A 22,184-nucleotide genomic window follows, 5' to 3' on the forward strand; every position below is an offset into this window, starting at 1 on the left:
GACCACGAATATTACAACATTATATTCTACCACAAAATAATTCTCTATACAAAAAAGGTACACAACGAATCGATTTTTCACAACGATAAGAGTCAACAGAACCAATCAAGACCAGGCGAGACTCTCATAAGACAACGATATCAGAGGGATCAAATCAGCGACTTCAATCTATGTTACAGAGTATAGTTATCAAGAAAAGTTGCTGTTTTCATGAAAAGTATGGTAATGATACTCTTATAATACATTGTATATCTGGCAGTCGGATGTGCCCGTGGCCATCGGAAATGTAAAGACGACGCTTTTAGAAAGTGATAGCGCTATCGCGTTTTAAAAACGCGTTAGAAGAAGGACGGTTTCGCTATCCAAGGCGAATCGAAAAGTGTGCGTGTTGCGAGAATCAGAGTTGATGGAGACGTCGAAGCATAGAGTCGTTAGAATTGAGTTGCGAGTGTTGTCGAGTGTTAGAGTTGCTAGTGAGAGAGAGAGAGAGAGAGAGAGAGAGAGAGAGTTACCAAATAGTTGTCAAGTTATTTGTTGTAAATACGAGCGTTGCATTTAGTTTTCCTGTTAATCAAACATCGTTTCTCTGTCTAACTAATATCTGTATTTTCAATCCATTATTAATATATTCCGATATTACAAGTGGGGGCTCGTTCGGGATTGAATAAGACAGAGAAACGATACGATTTAACGGAGCTATTTGTGCGGGAGTAGAAAAGAATAGAATAAAATGGCAAACGTTGAAGACGAACGATTGTCGGGTGAAGAGGATTTGACGCTGGAGGAGCTGAGGAGTAAGCTCGCACAGATGAATCTGCCTATATCCGGTGCGAGATCAGTGCTGGTTGCCAGGTTGAACAGAGCGTGCAAACCTGGTCGATCTACTCCTAAGGATTCGAAGCGTGGCGAAGAACCAACAAACCAGCGAGATCTAAGAAGCAAGCAGAGAGCCGAACGCAGTCAAGAGGGAGAGGAAGACCTCGAGAAGCTGAGGACGAAAGAGCTGAGAGCGCGTCTCGTTAGCTTGGGGTTGAAGGTAACGGGAAGAAAAACCGAACTACGCGCGCGGCTACAGGCGGCCCTAGAAGGAGACGATGTATCGTCGGAAGAAGGGAGCTCCGACGAAAGTGAAGGCGAGGACGATAAACAAGGCGCGCGAGAATACAGGAGAGGCACGCGAGCGGTGTGTCAGGACCGCGATGAGTATCAGCAGAAGTATATGCGTCGGTTCGATGTTGAGTCTTAAAGACGTGGAAGACTCATTAGAGAAATTCAGCGGGGATGATCTGCTGAGTGTAAATCAGTGGGTGGAAGACTTCGAGGAAATGGCAGAAGTGTGGGGTTGGTCAGACGCCCATATGGTGGCCTATGCTAAGAAATTACTCGCAGGCTCCGCTCAGGCCTTCGTACGACAAGAGCGATGCGCGAAGTTTTGGGCAAAGCTAAAAAAGGCGTTGAGGAATGAGTTTAAAAATGTAGTAAGCGACCAACAGATACATGGCGAGTTATCCCATAGAAAGAAGAAAGCAGATGAGAGTCTGCAACAATATATGTATCACATGTGCGGGATTGCAAAACAAGGAAGGGTTGATACGCAATCCTTGATAGACTACATTATCCAAGGCATTCCCGACGAGGTCGCGAACAAGACTGTGCTATACGGAGCCAGGAATATCGAGCAATTAAAAGAGCGTTTCAGGCGCTACGAAGCGATAAAAAGAGATATGGAGATGAGGACGAAATTTGAGGAGCCGAAGAGTAGCACGGTAAAGCCGGTGGCGAAGCTGTCCGAAACCGAGAGGAACAAGGAACCCGGTCGATCTGGAGATGCGAGGAAGGCGCGATGCTACAATTGCGGTGATGCGGAGCACGTGTGTGCGGAGTGTCCGAGCAATGCGAGAGGACCTAAATGCTTCAAATGTAGGGAGTACGGACACATCGCATCAAAATGCGACAAGGCACTGGGTGAGCCCTCAAAAAAAGTTTACAGCGTGTTTCGGTCGTTACAAACAAGGCGTGGTAAGGATGTTAAGATGGAAAATTTCGAATTGAGCGCGTTGATAGACACCGGTAGTGAGCTGACTCTAATGCGAGCAGATCAGCATATGAAAATCGGAGCGTCCAGATTAAGTCGGGAAATCGTTGGATTTCGCGGTGTCGGTTCCGGAAGGAATTTTACGCTCGGGAAATTTTCGACGAACATTATTATAGACAATGAGTCGTACTGTATAACCATACACGTAGTTCCAGACACAGTGATGCAACATTCGCTTATTATTGGCGCAGACTTTTTGGACACTGTTGAAATAAGTATAAAAGGGGGAAAATCTTTTATTAGTAGAATAAAGGACGAAAATCCCGATGAGTGTCCGGAAGTCCTCAAGATAGATGTAGAGACACAGGCGAGTGAGATAGATTTGTCACACGTTAAGGACATGCAACATAGGCTAAAAAGAGATTTGAAGAGAACCAAAGCATTGCTAAGAGACGCTCAAACGATGCTGGAGAGATCGAAAGGTGACTCGACGGGTAAAGCAGCTTTACGACAGCTGAAGAACCAGTTAGAAGATGCAGAATGCGCTAGAGCAGTTGCAGTTAAAGCGAAACAGGCACTGGAGCAAGAACCGAATGAGACGCAGGCTTCGTTGCAGGAAGTACTGCGGCAACGTTCCGAAGCAGAAGATCGTGTTAATGTAGCTAGTCGCGAACGAACTGAGCTACTGTCGCAATTGGAAGAAAATAAAGAAGAGTTAGCAGAAGTTTTGAAGAAGTATCGGGCAGCTGTGCAGCAAGTGTCGGAGGAACGGAGAATAGTGGCAAGACACGTGGTGATTGGTAAAGTGGACCACGAGATGGTGTCCTCGTCGGATTCTTGCGGCCAGCAGGAGGACTTAGCGAACATCACGAGGAGGAAGAATCTGGCTAAACAACAGCAACAGGATGTTGTTGATGATATTTGCGAATTTACAGAGAAGGATAGCGTTGCGGATGTGAGAGTTGTTTCAAGTTTTCGGATAGACTCGAAGAGAGTGAGTGCAAGGCGAACGAAAAGACAAGGGAAGTCGCACGCGCGGAATCCCTCCAATAATATCGATACGAAGATTCGATATACAGAGGATGTGGATGACGAGGACGACGATGGGATTGTCGAGGACACGATGAACGTGAAGACCTTCGAAAAAGAAGAGATCATAGTCTCGGTAGATGGTAAGTTGTTAACGTCTTCCATGTACGAACCGAGCCTACGAAAATGTCACGATGCTGCCACGACGATCAAAGCCCCTGACAAGAGTGAAATGGGTAAACAAACAACGGAGAGGAAGATAGAGGAAGAGCGAAAGAGGAGCAGTAGCATCGAGGACGAACAGGCCGCGGTGTTCCAAGAGGAACGAGATCAGCTGCGTGCGGACGCAAAGAGACGGATTGAGGAGATCCAAATCCGAAACAAGCGGGCGTATAACAGGAGACGCAAGAAGGCGATAGCATACAGGACGGGAGATCTAGTGGCAATCGAGAGGATGCAGAGGGGTCCCGGGCTAAAGCTGCATCCGAAGTTTCTTGGACCGTATCGGGTGATAAAAGTCCTGCGAAATGACCGATACATAGTGCAGCGAGAGGGGGAGCACGAAGGGCCACGTACAACTTCCACGGCAGCCGATCACATGAAATGGTGGAATGCTGACGATAGTGATGTAAGTGCGAGCGGCGATGATGAGCACATCTGAGGGCAGATGTGATTGTCAGGAAAGGCCGATTGTGATATCGTAGAATAGCTTTGATTGGAGATCGGCTGAAAATAGAAAAACCGTGTACGTCGTGTTTCTGTGGTTCGTTTACATTTAAGAGTGCCTACGTGACTAAAGGCACGTAGTTGGTAGTTCTTACATAGGTATGAGGGAAACCATAGACAACGTTAGAAGAAGGACGGTTTCGCTATCCAAGGCGAATCGAAAAGTGTGCGTGTTGCGAGAATCAGAGTTGATGGAGACGTCGAAGCATAGAGTCGTTAGAATTGAGTTGCGAGTGTTGTCGAGTGTTAGAGTTGCTAGTGAGAGAGAGAGAGAGAGAGAGAGAGTTACCAAATAGTTGTCAAGTTATTTGTTGTAAATACGAGCGTTGCATTTAGTTTTCCTGTTAATCAAACATCGTTTCTCTGTCTAACTAATATCTGTATTTTCAATCCATTATTAATAAATTATAATTAATCGGACAAAATTACACCTTTAATATATTCCGATATTACATTACCGTGATGTAATATTTATCATGCTTATTTTGTACGTAAAACGAATCGTTGGAATATTCCCGAAGCTAACGAAGCATTTCCCAAAAGTTAAACCGAAGAAATTAACGCGAATAGTTAAGTGAAATTTTTCCATTAACTTGCTGACCAACCGGCAAATAAAAAATCATAAAAATTGTTTCAATGTGTTGAGGTCACGCATAACTTCTTTTTTCATTGACGATTACCAAACAGGTAAAATTTCGAAATTGTACGAAGGCCACGTGACCAGATCGTATTGGAATTTGAAGTGCATGGAAAAAGACAACTCGAAGTACAAACCTTGAGCTGTACTACTCGAAGTACAAACGTGAACTAATGGATGAAGAAAAGCAATTAACGCCAAACATCCGAACAGCATCTTGGAGCCCGTCATTGTTCTGAAATAAAAGAAGTGACGAATTAAAAAGACACAGGACTAATAATAATAAAGGAAACTTAGTTCGTATCATAAATTGAATTTACATCAGAAAAGAAGCACGATCAAGCGAAACAGATCGTAGAAATGACAAATATCATCGATATACGTTTCAGTGTAATTTCACTTTTGAAAATTATTTAGTTTAATACGATCGTATTCATCGCTCTGAAACTTTCATTGTGCTGCAATTTGTGCTGCGTCTTTTTAATTTCTCTATCTTTCTGTGTTTTCGGAAAAATTACTTGAAAGATTAAGAATTGCTTGCCTTATTTTATTTTCGATTAGTTAGGATTTGATTGTTCCAGGTAAGGTTTATTATTTATAACAGGTTTTATCACTTGTTTATTATTTAGGAGTTTGTTATTTTAGGATTAGTACCTTTTAGGATTTCTTATCCTTCGAGTTTCTGTTTCAGATATCTAGGTCTATTTCAAGATGTTTTATTACATTAGGATTATTTATTCGATTAAGATAATTTAAGAGTTTCACAATGTACAAAGAAATAATCGCGTGAAATTTAGATTTATGCTTTAAACGTATTAAACACGCGGTAATTTCAATGTCTATAGCCTCGAACGTGTTCTGATTAGTTGTGTCATTGTCTGTGACATTGAAATCACAAAAATCCATTGCAAGTGTGCTGTCATGCAATGTGGATGTAATTGGGTTTTTTGGGTATTTCCTGTATCATCTGATTTGTACAGTACTATTTTAACGCAAGGACAGGAAACTTATTATATATTTCCCGTCCATTATTTGAATCGTTGTGAAGTGTAACGAATTATATTCGATTCGAGGAGATGTTAATGAATTACCCATTTCATATGTAATTACATGGAAATAAAAATCAACAGACAACGGAATTTCCAATATTTTTTTGTTTCGTCACGTCTTTTTCATAATATATCTTTTATAGGTACGTGATCTATTAATCGTTCGAATGGAAATAATTATTCGTATAATATTCAAATGATTCTAGCCATAAAATAAATTAAAACGATACCTGTCAATGATATGCAATCTGCGTATGACGTCAACCTCGATCTATGCTTATACAAGAAATTTTATCAATCAATGACTAGATATACAATAATCAAATATTATAAAATTTCCTGAAAACCTTTAGGTGTTAATATTAAGGTGTTAATATCTTTAATATTTGCAAGTTATTGTTTAGCGCTAATTAGTTAGAATGTAACAAGTGGTGTACCAGAATTGAGATAATTAAGCCACACGAACAATCTTATTTAGATCTTTTTAATTTTTTAATTCTCTTTTGCTCCAATACTTCGTAAAATTAATCTTCGTTAGCTACTACACTTCATAGAATGACAAGAGATAATTTGTCTTATATAACGTTTCATTCATAAAATCTATCATTAAAGTATATCTTCATAAAAATATCATTCCATACTAACGGTATATTTGGTGTCATACGAGATAACAGTTACCAGTGATGACATATGTAACTTTATAAAGATATCTCGTTTTATTATATATTAAAAGAATGTACTCATTGCTGCTATATTTCAGATGAAAAAAAGGAGGCAACGATTTTACAGTAAAATCGTTCGTTTACAACTGATTCATTTACATTTCATGATAATACTGTGCATTCTGAATATGCTATGATTTGGTTTAAAATAATAAATAGTCCATTCTTGCATACTATTGCTCCGGCTTTACTTGTATTTTCGATATTGGTATAAATAGAAAGACAATTAATGTCGTTCGAGTCTATTTTCGGATCATTTATATTACGTTTAATCCATATAGTTATTATATGAGACATAGTATCGTAAAATTTGGAAGAATAAAACGTTCGTACAGGATGTACATTTTATAAGAACTCCAACAAATCTGCGTGTGCACCTAAAATACAAACCGATAGTGATTGTTCATAAGTTTATATACATTATCTAATGTCAATCGAAGGTATCAATTCTTTTTCTCCATAAGAGTACTTTTTCATTTATATGTGTTCAAAAATACATGTGTTCAACCGTGAAGCATATGTCACCTACAACGAAAAAGAGTTTTCCTATACTTAATATTTCCTTTATATACCTATGAAAGTCTATTCTTCGCGTAGTATGAAATTATGAATAAATCTGGAATATTGTTCAATCTGAAAAGAAAAATAACTTATTGACATCATTCATTGATACGAGATTCAGAATGTTTGTTTTGTCTTGCAGAGAAAGAAGGCAGCCCTTTCTTTTAATGTGAAATAGAAAGCGAAAATTTGAAAACAGATTTTTTGGAAATTTACTTGCAAATATCGTTTTCAATATCGTGATTTTCTTCCCAATGGTACTGTACTTTCAAATTTTCCAGTATCCCTCTAAAAACAAAAAGTCGAACCTCGTTATCATTAACATAGGCATTACAAGGAAGAGAAGTATTAGAAAGCAGCTCCTTCTTATTATGGATTTCTTTATAATCGTGTAAATAAGAAATTCCGGAAATTTTTTCCTCAAGAATTTAATTCTTGTGTTTTGATTGATAATTATTACACTGCATACTAACTTTTCGCATACTGTTCGCGTCTAACAATTTCCTAATAATAACTACTTCAAAATTACATATGTTCTTGCACGAATTCAAAAGTACGTATGATACAATTACAATTGATTCTAAAATAATAATTATTTAAAGATATTAAGATACTAATTAAACGTTTCACTATATTTCAAAATCTGGAACAACAAATTTTTATTTATAAAAAATGAAACTGTCTTTATATATTCTTTGTCATGATGCTATTTCTTATTACCATGTCGCCATTTTTTAAAATTCATTTTGTTATCTCTACGCAATATGAAAATTCATATACTGCTTAATATTTTTTACATATTATCCATCCACCGCATGATATCTCCTGAAAAATCAAAATATTAATGTTATATTATTACAATGCTTCTTAAATTTCAATTTTTGACAAATTTGAAATCCAATATATTTTGCACAATTATTATTTATCAAAAAATTCTAAGTTAGTAACTTTCTTTTCAAATGGCAAATAACATATACATTGACTTACCTGTAAGTTTTTGTTCCTAATCATAATTTCCTCTTATAGAACATCGTTATTGTTCTCATAATTACTACCAGTGTCATAGATATTGTAGTGGCTACAACTGAATTAATAGAAAATGATAAATAACTGTGTATAACAATGACACATAACTTTTACTTACATATCAGTCGATAAGGGATTACTGTGATATCCTGTTGATGTTTCTTAAGGCACTTGATTAGGTGCGATACGGTATCATTCCTTATGGTATACTGTAGATAAGTATTTTAGAAAATAACAAGAATAAATGTAAATTATTCAGAGGTTCCAGTTTCGGCTTAGACATAAATACAGGACCATTTGCAAAGAAGAAAGGGTGCGTTTCTACAGCCTCGTTATAGTAACCATGAATACCAATCTCTGAATTACTGGTTACTAAACATAAATATCCTATAAAATTTAATATATTTCTTTAATTTGTAATACATACATGAGATAGTAGTTCTAAATTATGAATCATCCTACCTGTGATATTACACTTTTCCTTATAATATCATCACTCAAGTGAACAACATTAAGATCATGTAAACCATGTCATCCTATCTTACTGTGAAGATACTTAGTTATGTTATCTAACGTTACAAAAATATCATCAAATTCAAGTCCTTTTATTCACATCACATGGCCACGGCGATCTGGTTCTTCGTTATATAATGTTCTAAAATTTGTCGTATATATAGGATGTACAAACCGTGATATCAAGGTATCAGTTCTTCCTTCCCAAGGGACAGTTTCATTAAAATTCTGATAGAAATAAAGATTAATTATTAATATTCTAACAATCATATATGTTAAATACATTATAGTCAACGATATATACCTGAGCGAATGTAGGGGTGATTCCTTGATAATTATAAATGTCATCAGCCCACATCATTGTGCCACTTCTTTGTACTCCAGCTTCTAGATTAACAGCCTAAACAAACATACAAAATTTTATAGAAGCTGTACAAAATATAGTATATATGCGCAATATTGAAGCGTTCAAGGGAATATAAAGGTAATGTACATCACATACACGTGTACTCTCATGCAACAAAATACAATTAGATTTAATAGTATAAGCTCTTTTGTTCATCATAATAGATTGGAAATTTAAGTGTCTTACGAGGGTGAGTAAAAAGTTACCCGCTCTGTCGGTGTAGAATTTATTTTAAGCAATTGTCAAAAAAGACATACATCATTTTTTGACATAATCACTCAATTTCTGTATACACTTTGTCCATTTGCTGAAGGACCTTCGTATTTTCTCGTTAAAAAATGTTTTGGGCTGAGCTGCGAACCACGAATGCATCGTCGTCTTCACCTTTTCATCAGCTTTCTCGGCATCCATCTCGCACAAACTTTTTAAAACCCAAATCTGTCGTGCACTATTCCATAAGCACAGCCGTGGCTGATTTGCAAATGATTTGCCACATTATCCAGTGTCACTCGTCTATTCCATAGAGCATAAGTTCATGAGCACGTTCAATGTTGTCGTCGTGGATGTGGACGGGCGTCCAGCTGTTTTTTCATAACACTTGTGCGATCTTCTTTGAACTTTTGTGCCCATTCAAACACACTTCGTGACAAAACACTTTCTCCATAATGTGCATTAAATCTTTGATAAATATAGGCATCAAACATAACTTCCGACCACAAGAAACGAATCACAGCATCCTGCACTGTTTTCCTGCAAATCGCCATTGCAAAGCGCCATTACTCGCGCAACGGTCACAAACGAATTGACGTAACACAATGAAACCTGCGCAACAGCACTGAACAGATATTGACGTCATACGAAGAGTGCAGATGGATCAATACGGTCCACAGAAGTTTTAACTATCTGGAGTGCGGATAAATTTTTACCGAGAGTCGTATAGGAATCTATAATCTGTAAGTACACCTTTGGCTGAATGGAAATTTCTCTTACATATAGTCAAAAATGCAGAAACAGTGTATTGAATTGGAAAGTGATAAAAAATAAGCGAAGTTTCGAGGTTGCATGTGATTGCATGAGTACACAGGACGTTTTTAGCGAATAAAAAATAATTTTGAAAGACACGAGACTTATCTTGTATTTTATGCACTCTCTGTGTCTGAATCTCCAGAAGCACTCTATCTTATGAAGTGTTTTAGATTAGCCGGAAAATTTTGTATGTACATACAAGAAGTATACGATCTAAGTGAAATATTCCATTATTCTCTTGATACAACAGAAACGAAATTTACAGAACTTCTCAGAAAGTTGGTTTATTATTACCAAATTAATAGAATTAATATACGTTTATCATCTTTACATACCTAAGTCGTGAAGGTTTATCGTGCGTAGAAAATTAGTGTCGTTTCAAAGTTACATTTCGTACATTTTAAGCCTATAATTTGTAACGTACAAAACAATGTAAATTTGAGCTGTTTCTTATCTCCACAATAAGAAAATCCAACTTTACGTTTTTTACACAATGATATTTATGGAACAGTAATATCATATTATTGCATCGCTTGGAGAATGAAGTCAAGGTACGATGTGACCCTAGTGTAAACGCTGGGATAGCCAGCTGTGCCGCACTTATAAGCGTAAGACACAATACCTATTAAATAGGAGGTTAATTCATGTTGTATCAGCAGTGGTCCGCCGCGGTCAGCCTGAAAGGATCGTTAAATTTTTAATCAAAGATACTGAAATATATCGATCGAATTGTATTGAAATTATACTTATATACAGTAATAATCTTCTATTGATTTGTGTATAGAAATACTCCAATTTATAATGTACATGTTATATGTATTTTGAGCAAAACTAAGATTAGAAGGAAATTAGATTAAATACCATAATGAGGTGTGAGAAGTGGGCAAAACTATTAAATTGTGTTTATCTATTATTTCTAATGTTTAAGACGTCGATTTGATGTTAATTCGAATTGACGTGTCTTCAGATACCGTATAGTTTGTAGTAACTCTGTAACTTAATTACCGTACAAGAATCCTCTCCACCCTGAGCATGTTCGGCGCATATTATACCATCAGTGATATCAGGTGCATTAGGAAATTTGGAATAAGCTATTTTGCATTCGGCGTTCTTAATCACTGGCATTTGTACTTCCATTAATGCATTACGTCGTGGTCGTCCTACGAAGAAAATAAGAAAGATATTTAAGACTGGAACTGTTTAATTTTATTATAAAATTGATATCACTTACTATATCTTAACGCTCTGCATCCAGCATCAAGGGGGTTATAGCCGACGAAGTTGCTCTTTCGTAGGGGCTCTTTCGTACAAATGGGATATACGTACCCTGAAAAATAAAAAAATAAATGAAAATGCAGGAAACGAATGACGAAAAGTATGAGAAAGAATTGTACACGCTTTATGACACAATATATGTGTACAGTAAGAAATTTCAGGATATGATACTTCAGTAATACTCAATAGCATATATATATATATATATTTGAGGAGTTACTCGAAAATGGCACCTCCTCCACCAATCTAAGAATGGCAATATTATGATTGTGTATGTTTTCTATTCCATCCATATGTGCACAATGTGCTGCGGTCAAAACATGCCTAGCCGATATCAGGGAACCTACGCACTTCCATAGTGGTTTGTCTGGGTTTCGGGGATTACGAAAACCTAATGCAGCGATCCATGGCCAAGCGCCTAAAATGCAATAGTCATAGTTGTGAATATACATAATTTTTTCTCACATAACGAGTAACAACGATTATTACCTGTTCGATATTCGATCATACAGCAGACGATAAGTACATACGTACAAATACTCTGAAATAGAGATTTGATAAAGACAGAAATTAAATTTTTATTCCAGTGGAATACAAATTATTAAATAATTCTATATAATTTCTATTTGAACTATACTGAACTATAAAGTTCAAACGTGTAATTTCTGCCCTAACAGTTTTTGATCTCTATCCATATTATTACTCCTATATCAATTTTTTATTTCAAGCAAAAAGATACTCTTCCTAACATGAAGTAAAAGAAAGAAATAATTCAAGTTAATAAGTAAAGTTACTACCGATAAAATCATAGCATTATTATTTAGTCTAATTGAAATGTACATTGATGTGCTGTTTAATGCCTTTAAAGTTCATTCTTTGCAGTAAATGGCTTATTATTAATCGGAAAGAAAGACATAAAACGTACCAAGTTCAGCTGGTTTACCATCGACCACCCTGGTATGAGAGACGTTGCTAAAACCACGGTATGGTGGTCGCAAAGCCTTATACTTATACACAGTTTTTATTAAAATTTCTCTCTTCTCTTTGTTTGGATCGTTCGGACAGCAAACGATCGTAACATTGCCCTGGTATCTGCACACTGATCGTCTATAAAAATCGGTGGCTGTACGGTACTGTATCTGCCATATTTCTTGCAGAGGTTTACATTTTCTGTAGTCAAGGCACCTGCCTTCTTGATTGTCCGGTGTGGTACATTCTGGATCAAACAATTTTAAAACATTTATGCAGTTCAAAGATGCGTAAGAAAGCGACACCGATTACTCAACTTTCGAAGTAAAAAGCCGATCAAGTCCACCGGATTGCCCTACAGACACGTATTAATCCGTAAGAGTTAGTCATCATGTTGATAATAATTATCTAAAGAAACTTTTCACGTGAAAATATAAAATTTTAATTGATTAGATATTGTGTTAGCCATACTTAAGAAAGAAAATGAAAATGAATGAAATGAAAGAAAAGGACTACCTTCAACCTCATTTTTTAAATAAACACTTTGTCAGTTTTGCGGTAAATAAATTCTTAGGAATTCAGGACAGTTTTTAGTGAATCATTTTGTTTCGACCGTTCGCGGAGAGACGCGATCGCGAGATAGCACGTCAACGAGAGTTGTAAGTTCCCGTTACGATTAAATAATCGACGCCACGAACTGATCGATCCCCTTATTTCGATTATGATAATAAGGGTAGTTCAATGAAATTCCACGGAATTAACACAAATAAATTAATGTTTATTTCAACAACTTATTAACTAGAAAGATATAAAAGGAACAAAAAAAATGTAACTGCGTTTTGGTTGATAAGTAATGCGCGACATACCACATGTGTTGACGGTTCGACTTCTCGAAAAGTTCTGAACGCCTTTCGATTTTTTTCGTTTTTTCTGGAAGGCGACCCCCACTACGTTCGGATCACGCCACATTCTTTTACTGCGAGGTAAAATACGGGCCACGAGTCGACGTTTCTGGAAGTCGCCCTGCTTAATGAACCACGCGCTTGCCACTACAATGTTTGTTTGCCGGGCAGACGCGACGATCCGTCTGCGACATTATAGTGGCGCGATCGATAGTTAAGAATATGACCTATGGTAAGCCGCATGGCGTAACATTCTCCCCCCGTTGAGAGGGTACCGATCAAACTAGGGAGGTGTGGTTGAAGTTCCCATCTTATTTCGTCTCGGTGGCTAGTTGTTCGGGTTTCTCGAGATCGGGTTGAATTGGCAGTGGGACAAGCCTTTTGACGCCCCGATCCAAAATGCTCTTTGCCGTCTGAACTGTAGCTGTCCGGATGACACCATCGGCGCCTGGATGAACCTTGATAACTCGGCCCAGAGGCCAATGCATGGAGGGAACGTTGTCCTCTCTGAGGATGACGATTGTGCCCTTTTGGATGCTGTGTCCACCCTTGCTCCATTTATTGCGGTTGGTTAGCTCGTTCAAATACTCCTTATGCCAGCGGTTCCAAAAATGTTGTTTAAGCTGTTGGATATGCTGCCATTTGGAGAGTCGGTTCGATGGAATGTCTCTGAAATCTCGATCACGTAAGCACATTAATGAATCGCCAATGAGGAAATGTCCGGGAGTGAGGGCTAGGAGATCATTTGGATCGGTGGAGATAGGAGTTAGCGGGCGGGAATTGAGGACTGCTTCTATTTCTATGATAAGAGTATTACGGTGTTAAGCTCATATGTTTCTGTTTCTCCACTCGCGCTGCGCCATAATATCCTTTGATATTTCCGATCCTCTGGTCGTACGAGGAATTGCCGATACATTTTCTCGATGTCGCCAGTGAGTACGTACTGATGAGCGCGGAATCTAATTAATATACAAAATAAATTGTGAGTTGATTCGAGAATATAGGATTTCCCCATTTTCATGATTATCGTGATTTTTGTATAAATATATTTTTTAAGATACTAATAATTAGGTAGTTATAAATTAGTATTATCAATTATTTTGCATTTATAATTCCGCCTCTAGTATAAGTGTTAATTGAAAACTAACTTTATGTTTCAAAAAGTACTAGCAAAGTCGTTGAGTAACAAGCCACTGATGCTAACACAAATAGCATTGTCGTGATTAAATATTTCTAAATATTCATTTTTCATTTTGAACCTGTAGAAACAATTTATTATATATACTATTAGCTAAGTAATTGCATATTTAATTAAGTCGAAATATAAAACTTAGTTATTTTAATAATTTAAAAAATAAAAAACTGACAAACATTTCAATTTAATTTATGGTTGGAACAAAAGACAGTTATTTTTCATTAATTGAAATATTGCAATGCAGAGTACTTTCCAAAATACGCCGAGAGTATTCCTGATGATGAAACGAGCGTTGCTTCATCGAACGCAGCTAAAGAAAACAACATCTATGTAGTTGGTGGTACGATGCCTGAAATAGAGGGCGATAAATTGTACAATACCTGTACTATTTGGGGTCCCGATGGAACGTTGATAGCAAAACACCGAAAGGTAAGTAATATATTCCTTTATGGCTTTGAATTTGAAAATATTGGGGTGAAGAAAGTGACTCTATCTAGGAATAATTTAGGAATATACATATGTACATACGTATACTATAACCAATTCTATAATTTACGGTTTATAAAATACGTTATGATACGGGAAACGCCCATTTTTGTTGTAATGTGTTTGTTGTTGTATAAATTTTTCACATACTTAAAATATTATTATACTTATTTTTTCTCCTTTTTAAACATTATTAAATGATAAGATTTTTTAATAAAAGAAAGTGATAAAAACGCTGTCAGTTATTAAATAAAAAGTAATTGAAGTTTAGGAGTTGGTAACTTTGATATTAAATTACAAAAGTTGCAGCAATAGAATTAGCGACTACATTTTTATGTTATTAGGTACATCTATTCGACATCGACATTCCTAATAAGATTACTTTTCGAGAGAGTGATTCACTCAGTCCTGGTAACTCCCTAACGACGTTCGATGTGGAGGGCTGCAAAATAGGTATTGGCATTTGCTATGATATTAGATTCGAGGAAATGGCACGCATTTATCGGAACAAAGGTACAGTAACTGAATCGATCAATACTTAACTAGCAAAAAATTAAATATCTTTCTTAAATATATTCTATATAAAATTAATATAATCTGTAACTCTGTATAAAAAGAAGCTTAATTTAAAAAACCAGTATATTTGCTGAAAATGAAACAAATAAAAGAATTAAAAGCACAATAAGAGGACTGTCCTCGCATATTCAGAAATGATGGAATGTGAACCGTGCAACTACGAAGTTAATTGGTATTCGGTGGCTTCATATTTCCTGCTTCTCTGAGTTAGGTTGCCAAATGCTGATATATCCAGCGGCATTCAATATGACCACTGGACCACTGCACTGGTCATTACTTCAGCGTTTCAGAGCGAATGATAATCAATTATACGTTGCCTGCATATCACCGGCTCGTGTTCCTTAAGCAAGTTACGTCGCATGGGGACATACACAGTTGACCAATCCCTGGGGAAAGATTCTTTACGATTTGGAAACTCAAGAGAATATGGCAGTCACCGATATCGGTAATTTACAGCTTAAAATTAAAAGCGAGAGATCCATGATGTAATTAATTTTTAGTCTCGTTAATTTATCGATTTAGCCATCTTCCTCTGTATTTGTTGAATTTATTAGTAAGCATTACTTATTACTTCGTATGTTTCTTTTTTCTATCAGATCTAAAAGTTGTTGAGGAAGTAAGGGCTCAGATACCTACATCTTCTCAGAGACGTACAGATTTGTACGACACTGTCTGTAAGAAGGAGTAACTCTACACTAAAACAGAAAATGTTTTTTTATAATATTTCTACTACGATATCCTTTTTCTGTGAATTATTACTAATTTCTTATCATTTGTACTACATGAATGACTCAATTAAGAAAACCAAAACGTTATAAATAATAATCTGTATATCTTGTGTATCAACATGTAATTGGATATTATAATAATATAGGAATGCTATAATAATATAGGATAATAATATAGGATAATAATATAGGAGAATAATAATATAGAAAAAAATACATGCTTTTAAACACCTTTAATATCGATCACATAAATTGTTATAATTCACAATGATTACGCATACATAAAAGACCCCTTGATAGTAAAATTTACGATCAAAAGGCAATTACGTATCGTTTAACAACATTTAATTTATAACACCTTTTAAACATTTAGACAGATTAACACATAACACTTCTTATATATAAACATCAATTCGAAGTTATCGGCTTGGAGAAATTGGTCGATTAATACCTGTAGATTGTCTGTCTCGATGAAAGACTTAAAGAGAGCAAAAACATGATAATGCCGCTAATATAATATTCCTTCTTTCTTGTATCTGTCTGCCTCTCAGGTCGTTTTACTAATTACAATAAGTAATTTCGACTTCTTTGCGCTCTCTTTTAACGCATTCGAGACCGAATGAAATTCATATCAGTCAGTAGGCAAGGGTATAATATACATATTTTATATATAACTTATGTAGTAATGTATATATCATGTTAATTTCATATTTTTTTCAATATAGAATTATTATATATATATATATATATATATATATGTCGGAGATGAAATGAAAAACCGGAGCCTTCCCTATGCAATTTTGAGGAGGCCTTTTAGTGCTTTGGCCTAGATTTTATCATAACTGTAATTAAGTAATTGTCATCTGTAATTGTTTGACATTTGTGAAAAGCGAAAGTGGGTTCGAGGTGACAACTGGTCGCTGAACGTAGCCACGGTCACGGGATAAACGTTTTGCTTGATGAAGACAGAAATTGCCTAGTATCGGCGTTTGGATCTTTCTCGATGTTACCAAGGAGTATATAACAAACTTTTGACAGATATTGCCTAGCAACAACGATTGGAACCTTCTCGATGTTTCCAGCGAGAATATGACAAACAAATGCAGTCGTATTACGAAAAAGATTTTAATCAGAGAGGCATTCGTGTGGTCGCCTTGGAAAGTGATACATCGAGTAATTTTTCCGTGTGATTCAGTAAACGTATTTTTGTGTTATAAAATTGTTTAAAGTTTTCCCGTTGACCGTGTATTCGTTTGAACCCCGGATCATTGTTTATAGCGTAAATTAAATTCAATATTTGTAAATTTATCAATCGTTAATTTTCATTATTCGTTAAAATTAGTAAATCGTAAGATATATTATTCGTTTCTTTTATTGTTCGATAAAACTTATTATTCTTTAATCTAATTAATAATTTAATTTATCATTTGTTAATCAATCATATCATTTACAAAATTCATTATTCATAATATTTGTAAAACCTTGTTTATTCGTGTAAATATATTCTCTGTTTTGTAAAACAATGGCTAATTCAAACGAAGAATCGTTACGCGCCTTAAATCCTAATGTTAACCCGACATATATATATATGACTGTACATAATACATTATAGAATAACATAGTATATAATTTTATATTTTAAAAATATGAGGTATACTATTTAAGATTGTCATCGATTTAAAATCAAAGTATGAAAAGGATACCCTGGAGAGAGTAAAACACAGAATCATTCTAACTAAACATTCAGATCGTACCGACACCTAGGTATCGTCTTACAATTAAGTCTCGGTCTCGAATGGATTAAAATGAAATACATACTTGCAGCTTCAACATCTTCAATATCGAGGAGATTCAAACTTTACAAATAAATGTAAATTGCGATGTAAAACAAAGCGATGTAAAAAGGGAAAAAGGAGGAAAGAAGGAACAGGGAAGCAAAGAGAAGAAACGAATTTTTCATTTTCTCTTGCCAGGAATATAAGATGCTAAGTAATCTTCCTAAGTAATCTCCTCCAGCTTTTTCTAGTTTGCTCAATAATTATTAGTACATGTTAGGAAAACAAATAGAATTTTTGTTCTCAAGCGAGGTATAATTTAAATTTTGTATGTACACAAAAATGTTAAATATTTGTAATAAACATGGTATAATCAACTTTTTTACATAAAATTATATTGTATAGGCTATTGTTATTTAAACATTTTAAATTGGATAAAGAAAAAAAATGACGCAAATAAAACGTAGGACATTTTAATTAAAGAGACTAATATAGAGATTTATCTACTTAACTGTGATTAAATCATCTCCACTTAACGCTCTACCTCTTCTATTAATTATGCTTCGTTAAACTATGATTACAGAGGATGGGTTTTTTGATAAAATGACATTCTGACAAATATATATAGATCGATATATATAGATATAGATAGACAAATATATAGATTCTTACAACAGTAGTTATGAATGAACAGTAGTTATTGTATCAATTCCGTTCTTCAGAAGCTTCATTTGTGAAAAGACAATTCGCCAGAATATGGATTCACTGTAGTTATAGCTATAGGATTTCAATCTAGTTGACAGACTTGCTTTACGTAAAGAATATCTGTCTCTTGTTCTACCTTATCGCGATTCTCTCCTCATCTTATACGCTTTGTCGAGTGTCACGTAATTTTTGGGTTGGTTGGTGAAAATAAAATATAGTTGAGTCGTAACACAACTATTAACTTGATTTTAATCAACCTTTATTATGAATTCAGCAATCACAATGTAACACGCACTGAGTTAACATAAATCACAATTCACTCCAACCACGTTATGTAAGACTTAGTTACAACAATACATTAAGTACGCGACTTATAAGAGTAGAGACCGACATAGATATGTTGACTATTCTAAGGATACAGAATAAGTGAAGTTTTACTGACGATACTGTGTCTGAGGAAAGCTAGGGGTGGGTGTGTCTAAGGACACGGGACTATCGGATTTGTTGATGACAATTTTGGTTAAGGAAGTGAGGGCAGTAGACACCATCTCCGATTGGATAATAGGACGGTTGGTAGACCAGGAAGGGTTTTAGCCGCCCTCGCGAGAAAGTTGCCAACGGAACATACCAGAAGTGGAGAAAACCAACTTTCTAAGCTAACACGTGGTAAACAATAAACGTAAAGGGAAATTTAAGACAGGAAATACTCGCTTGGTCCGAAGGACTTTAACTATAAAAATGCCAAGGCCCCTGGTGGGCACTTAAGACTATTGAGGGTGCGCGCCAAGGATATGCAGACATCTGGGTGCCATCCTGTCCGTGGTGTGTGGCCTGGTCTCTGATATGAATTGACGTTACACGAGCAAAGTAATATTGGCATATATCTCGGCTCTGGTTACAATCATTAGTTTCCGCCTAAACGGTTAGAATCACATAGCTCGCGCTCTACTCTCGTTTATTCAACATTCAGGCCATATGGTCGCATGCGACGAGTTTTATGTTAATTCCGACCGATTACAATACCTTTCTTTCGTTTACAAGGAACGACGAGACTGGCAGTTGCGTGATTTCCAATGCAAAAGCCGCGATATCTGCACGATAACCTAACCTGAACCGATTTTGTTGTACTATTCTTATGTGGACTTCGTTTGTACCACTTTCGTAACAAAAATAGAATACGTAGAACACAGCATTCCGTTATGCGATATTGTCGATTCATAACATCCGAAAAATCAGAGATAATTATTTCCCTACAGTTGTACATTTGTGTGAAAAATTACGAACGTAAAGTTGTTTGGTGCATGCACAGTCCTCCCCTCCCCTGCATTTGCGTGGACATGCTAGAAAGATTCACTTTTCCACGGTGAAACTGTATGTATTATAATTTCATTTTTACAAAGGTCGAACATCCTACTATGCATAAATTTAATATTAATATAAGCAGGTTTCGTGTTAGGTGTTACATCTGACGTATAAGCACACGTGTGTACGAGCCTTGGTTTTAAATGTCTTGTAGTAGACACCGAAAAGATTATTCAGATGGATATCTGACTCAACATCAATATTTTACTAGGAGATAACATGTTAAGAACACGTTGGTGGATGGCATGGGAGATGATGAATGAAGACATACTTCTGTGAGATACATAAAATAGTAGTCAAAACGTATTTTGGCGCTTGGGGACAGCAACAGCTTTTTTTTTTTTATTTATTTGTTGGAATTACAATCAATTCTCGCGTTGAGAATTTTCAGTAATTTTTCTGGCGTGGCGCAGTGACATGGCTGTTTATTTACAATAAGTTAATACTTATTATAGATAGGTATAATTTATAAGTATTATAAGTAAGTGCATATGCTTAATTTGGATAATTAAATGAATCTAACGTTTAGGTCTAGCGGGTAGTGCCTCTTCAGCCTGCGAATCTGGTCCGTCGTATCGAGTAGTCCAGTGATTAGGGGGTTTCGGTGTTTCTTGACTCTTTTGCTATATCTGTCGCTATATTTTGCTATTTCCTCTTTGACTGTAGGTATCTTGAGGTCGCGGTGGATGGTTTCGTTGGTAACATACCAAGGTGCGTCTATTAAGGCTCTTAGCGTTTTCGATTGGAATCGTTGTAGTATTTCGATGTTGGAGTTACTTGCTGTTCCCCATCGCTTCCTATATCCCTATATTCCGTACTTGCTTCGCTTGGTACTTTTATAATTTTCGTAGTTACAATAAAAAATTTAATTCTTAACAGATTAAAGATTTAACCTCTTGCTTTATAGTGTACAATAATTTTTTTCTTTTTCTTTTTTTTTTTTTTTTTTTGTATAGGTTATGTGATCCATAGTTTGAGTAACTAGTACATATATATATTTACGTGACAAGCTTTCATTTCAATCTATATTTAAGATTAATATTTTATCAGTTTCTGTTCGTAACAACATCGAAGTAGTCCATAAGTTTGAAGAGTATAATTAAGGAAGTTATGAAGCAAGAGGTTAAAGACAAATTCTGAAAGAGGTTATGTACAACTCAGTAGTACTGCTTTACATTACTTTGCGAATTACTTTTCAAGCATAAAAATAGTTTAACAGCCACTTATAGTTACTTCCTTACCATTACATTCATTAAATTCGTTTGATTTTGTAAACAAAATAACCACGCTGACCAGTCTCTTATTTAAAATAGAATTATTTTGTCATATATCCAACAGTTTACTTTCTCTTCGCTTTGTCTCGTATTACGACTTTATAACGGTGTTTCTTTAAACTTTAAACGATCGTAATAAATGTATTTACGGACGATGACTGATATCTGGTCTGTCTTAAAGTTTCAACTAATTAGTGCCCCGTTACTTTGGACGTTATGAAATGTTGTATAACCAAAGACTTATCTTCTCTTTTGGTAGTTGCATAAGAGAAGACTGAGCCATTGAAACGCTCGAATAGATTAGCTGATTCGCTTAACGTATTTTTACTTCCGACGAGCTAAACACAAGAGCAGAAAGCACATAAGGAATAATACAGAAACGTCAAACGTATACAGAAATATATTTCGTAAAAGCATTAGTACGTAACATGTCTTTATAATTCTATTTATGTATAGTAAAATGGCTTGTTTCCATTTTCATGAATTATAACTGACATTTCAAAGCATTCATGTAGATATGTAACTCTCGTTAATTAATAATTTAACAATGCGTCATGAAACGTATCATTTTCGTTTCTTCCTTTGTTTCGTTATACACAGGAACGAATTTGTAAATACAGATGTATAATCAACGATAACATATGACAGCGAGTATAATAACTGTCAGCAAAGGAAGAGGTCGGTAAAATGATTGTGGTTGATTTCAGTGTATCGGTAAATAAGCTTCGACAGACGTTGCCGGGGGACTCGGTGTCGGTGAAACCGCGTCGATGAAATGATTGTCAGTGATTTAAAGATAACCCAATTTATTGATCTGTCTCCCCTTCATGGCGTTGTACGTCTCTCTATAAAACATATTCTACCTCGGAGGGCTGAAAAATTTAACTTGGTCTCACTGGACTGGACTGTAAGTAAGAAAATTGAAATGCAAAATCCACGTGTGAGCGCAACGGTTTAGATGGAAAGTTCGATAGGACAATTATGTATATTAGCCTGAAAGAAAGCTCGTGGCTTCGCACGCAACACGTAATTTCCCTCGCTGAAATAATCCTATTACAACGATACGATTTAAAATTTTCCTTAACAGACCTCGCAATGTAATTCTTCATCTACAATTTTTTATTCGGCCTGAAACAAGAGACTTTCGAAGCCTTATAGAGTCTCGCGAATGTAAAAGTCAGGTTTCAACGTATTTTCGCGTCTTATT

The 22,184-nt window shown here is 35.8% G+C and overlaps 1 protein-coding gene and 1 long non-coding RNA gene across 4 annotated transcripts; one reads left to right on the plus strand and one right to left on the minus strand.

Moving 5' to 3' along the window:
* The first annotated feature begins 9,553 nt into the window (after positions 1–9,553).
* On the plus strand, positions 9,554–17,570 carry LOC143304724 (uncharacterized). 2 transcript variants are annotated; one of them, XR_013061379.1, is made up of 3 exons: positions 9,554–9,657; positions 12,163–15,578; positions 15,730–17,570. It is a non-coding gene; the product is annotated as an uncharacterized LOC143304724 (long non-coding RNA). The 2 variants fall into 2 exon arrangements; XR_013061378.1 differs by lacking the exon at positions 9,554–9,657 and having other exon boundaries at positions 11,576–15,578.
* Positions 10,038–11,471, minus strand: LOC143304723 (venom serine protease Bi-VSP-like). 2 transcript variants are annotated; one of them, XM_076627248.1, is made up of 3 exons: positions 10,962–11,468; positions 10,736–10,890; positions 10,038–10,407 (listed from the first exon to the last, which is right to left on the minus strand). In XM_076627248.1, the coding sequence occupies exons 2-3, from the start codon at positions 10,865–10,867 to the stop codon at positions 10,252–10,254; spliced, it is 288 nt and encodes a 95-aa protein (XP_076483363.1). In that variant the 5' UTR covers positions 10,868–10,890; positions 10,962–11,468; the 3' UTR covers positions 10,038–10,251. The 2 variants fall into 2 exon arrangements, with proteins under 2 accessions (XP_076483363.1, XP_076483362.1); XM_076627247.1 differs by having other exon boundaries at positions 10,736–11,471.
* Positions 17,571–22,184: the final 4,614 nt, after the last annotated feature.

Source organism: Bombus vancouverensis, unplaced genomic scaffold (genome assembly GCF_051014615.1).
Source record: "Bombus vancouverensis nearcticus unplaced genomic scaffold, iyBomVanc1_principal scaffold0052, whole genome shotgun sequence".
Lineage (NCBI taxonomy): Eukaryota > Metazoa > Arthropoda > Insecta > Hymenoptera > Apidae > Bombus > Bombus vancouverensis.

What these genes read in the sequence shown, in the direction of transcription:
- LOC143304723 (XM_076627247.1), bottom strand. Translation starts at nt 10,867, where the DNA reads ATGGAAGTACAAATGCCAGTGATTAAGAACGCCGAATGCAAAATAGCT. An exon ending in GTGGAGAGGATTCTTGTACG is followed by an intron (nt 10,408 to 10,735) that starts GTAATTAAGTTA and finishes CGATCCTTTCAG; the next exon opens with GCTGACCGCGGCGGACCACT.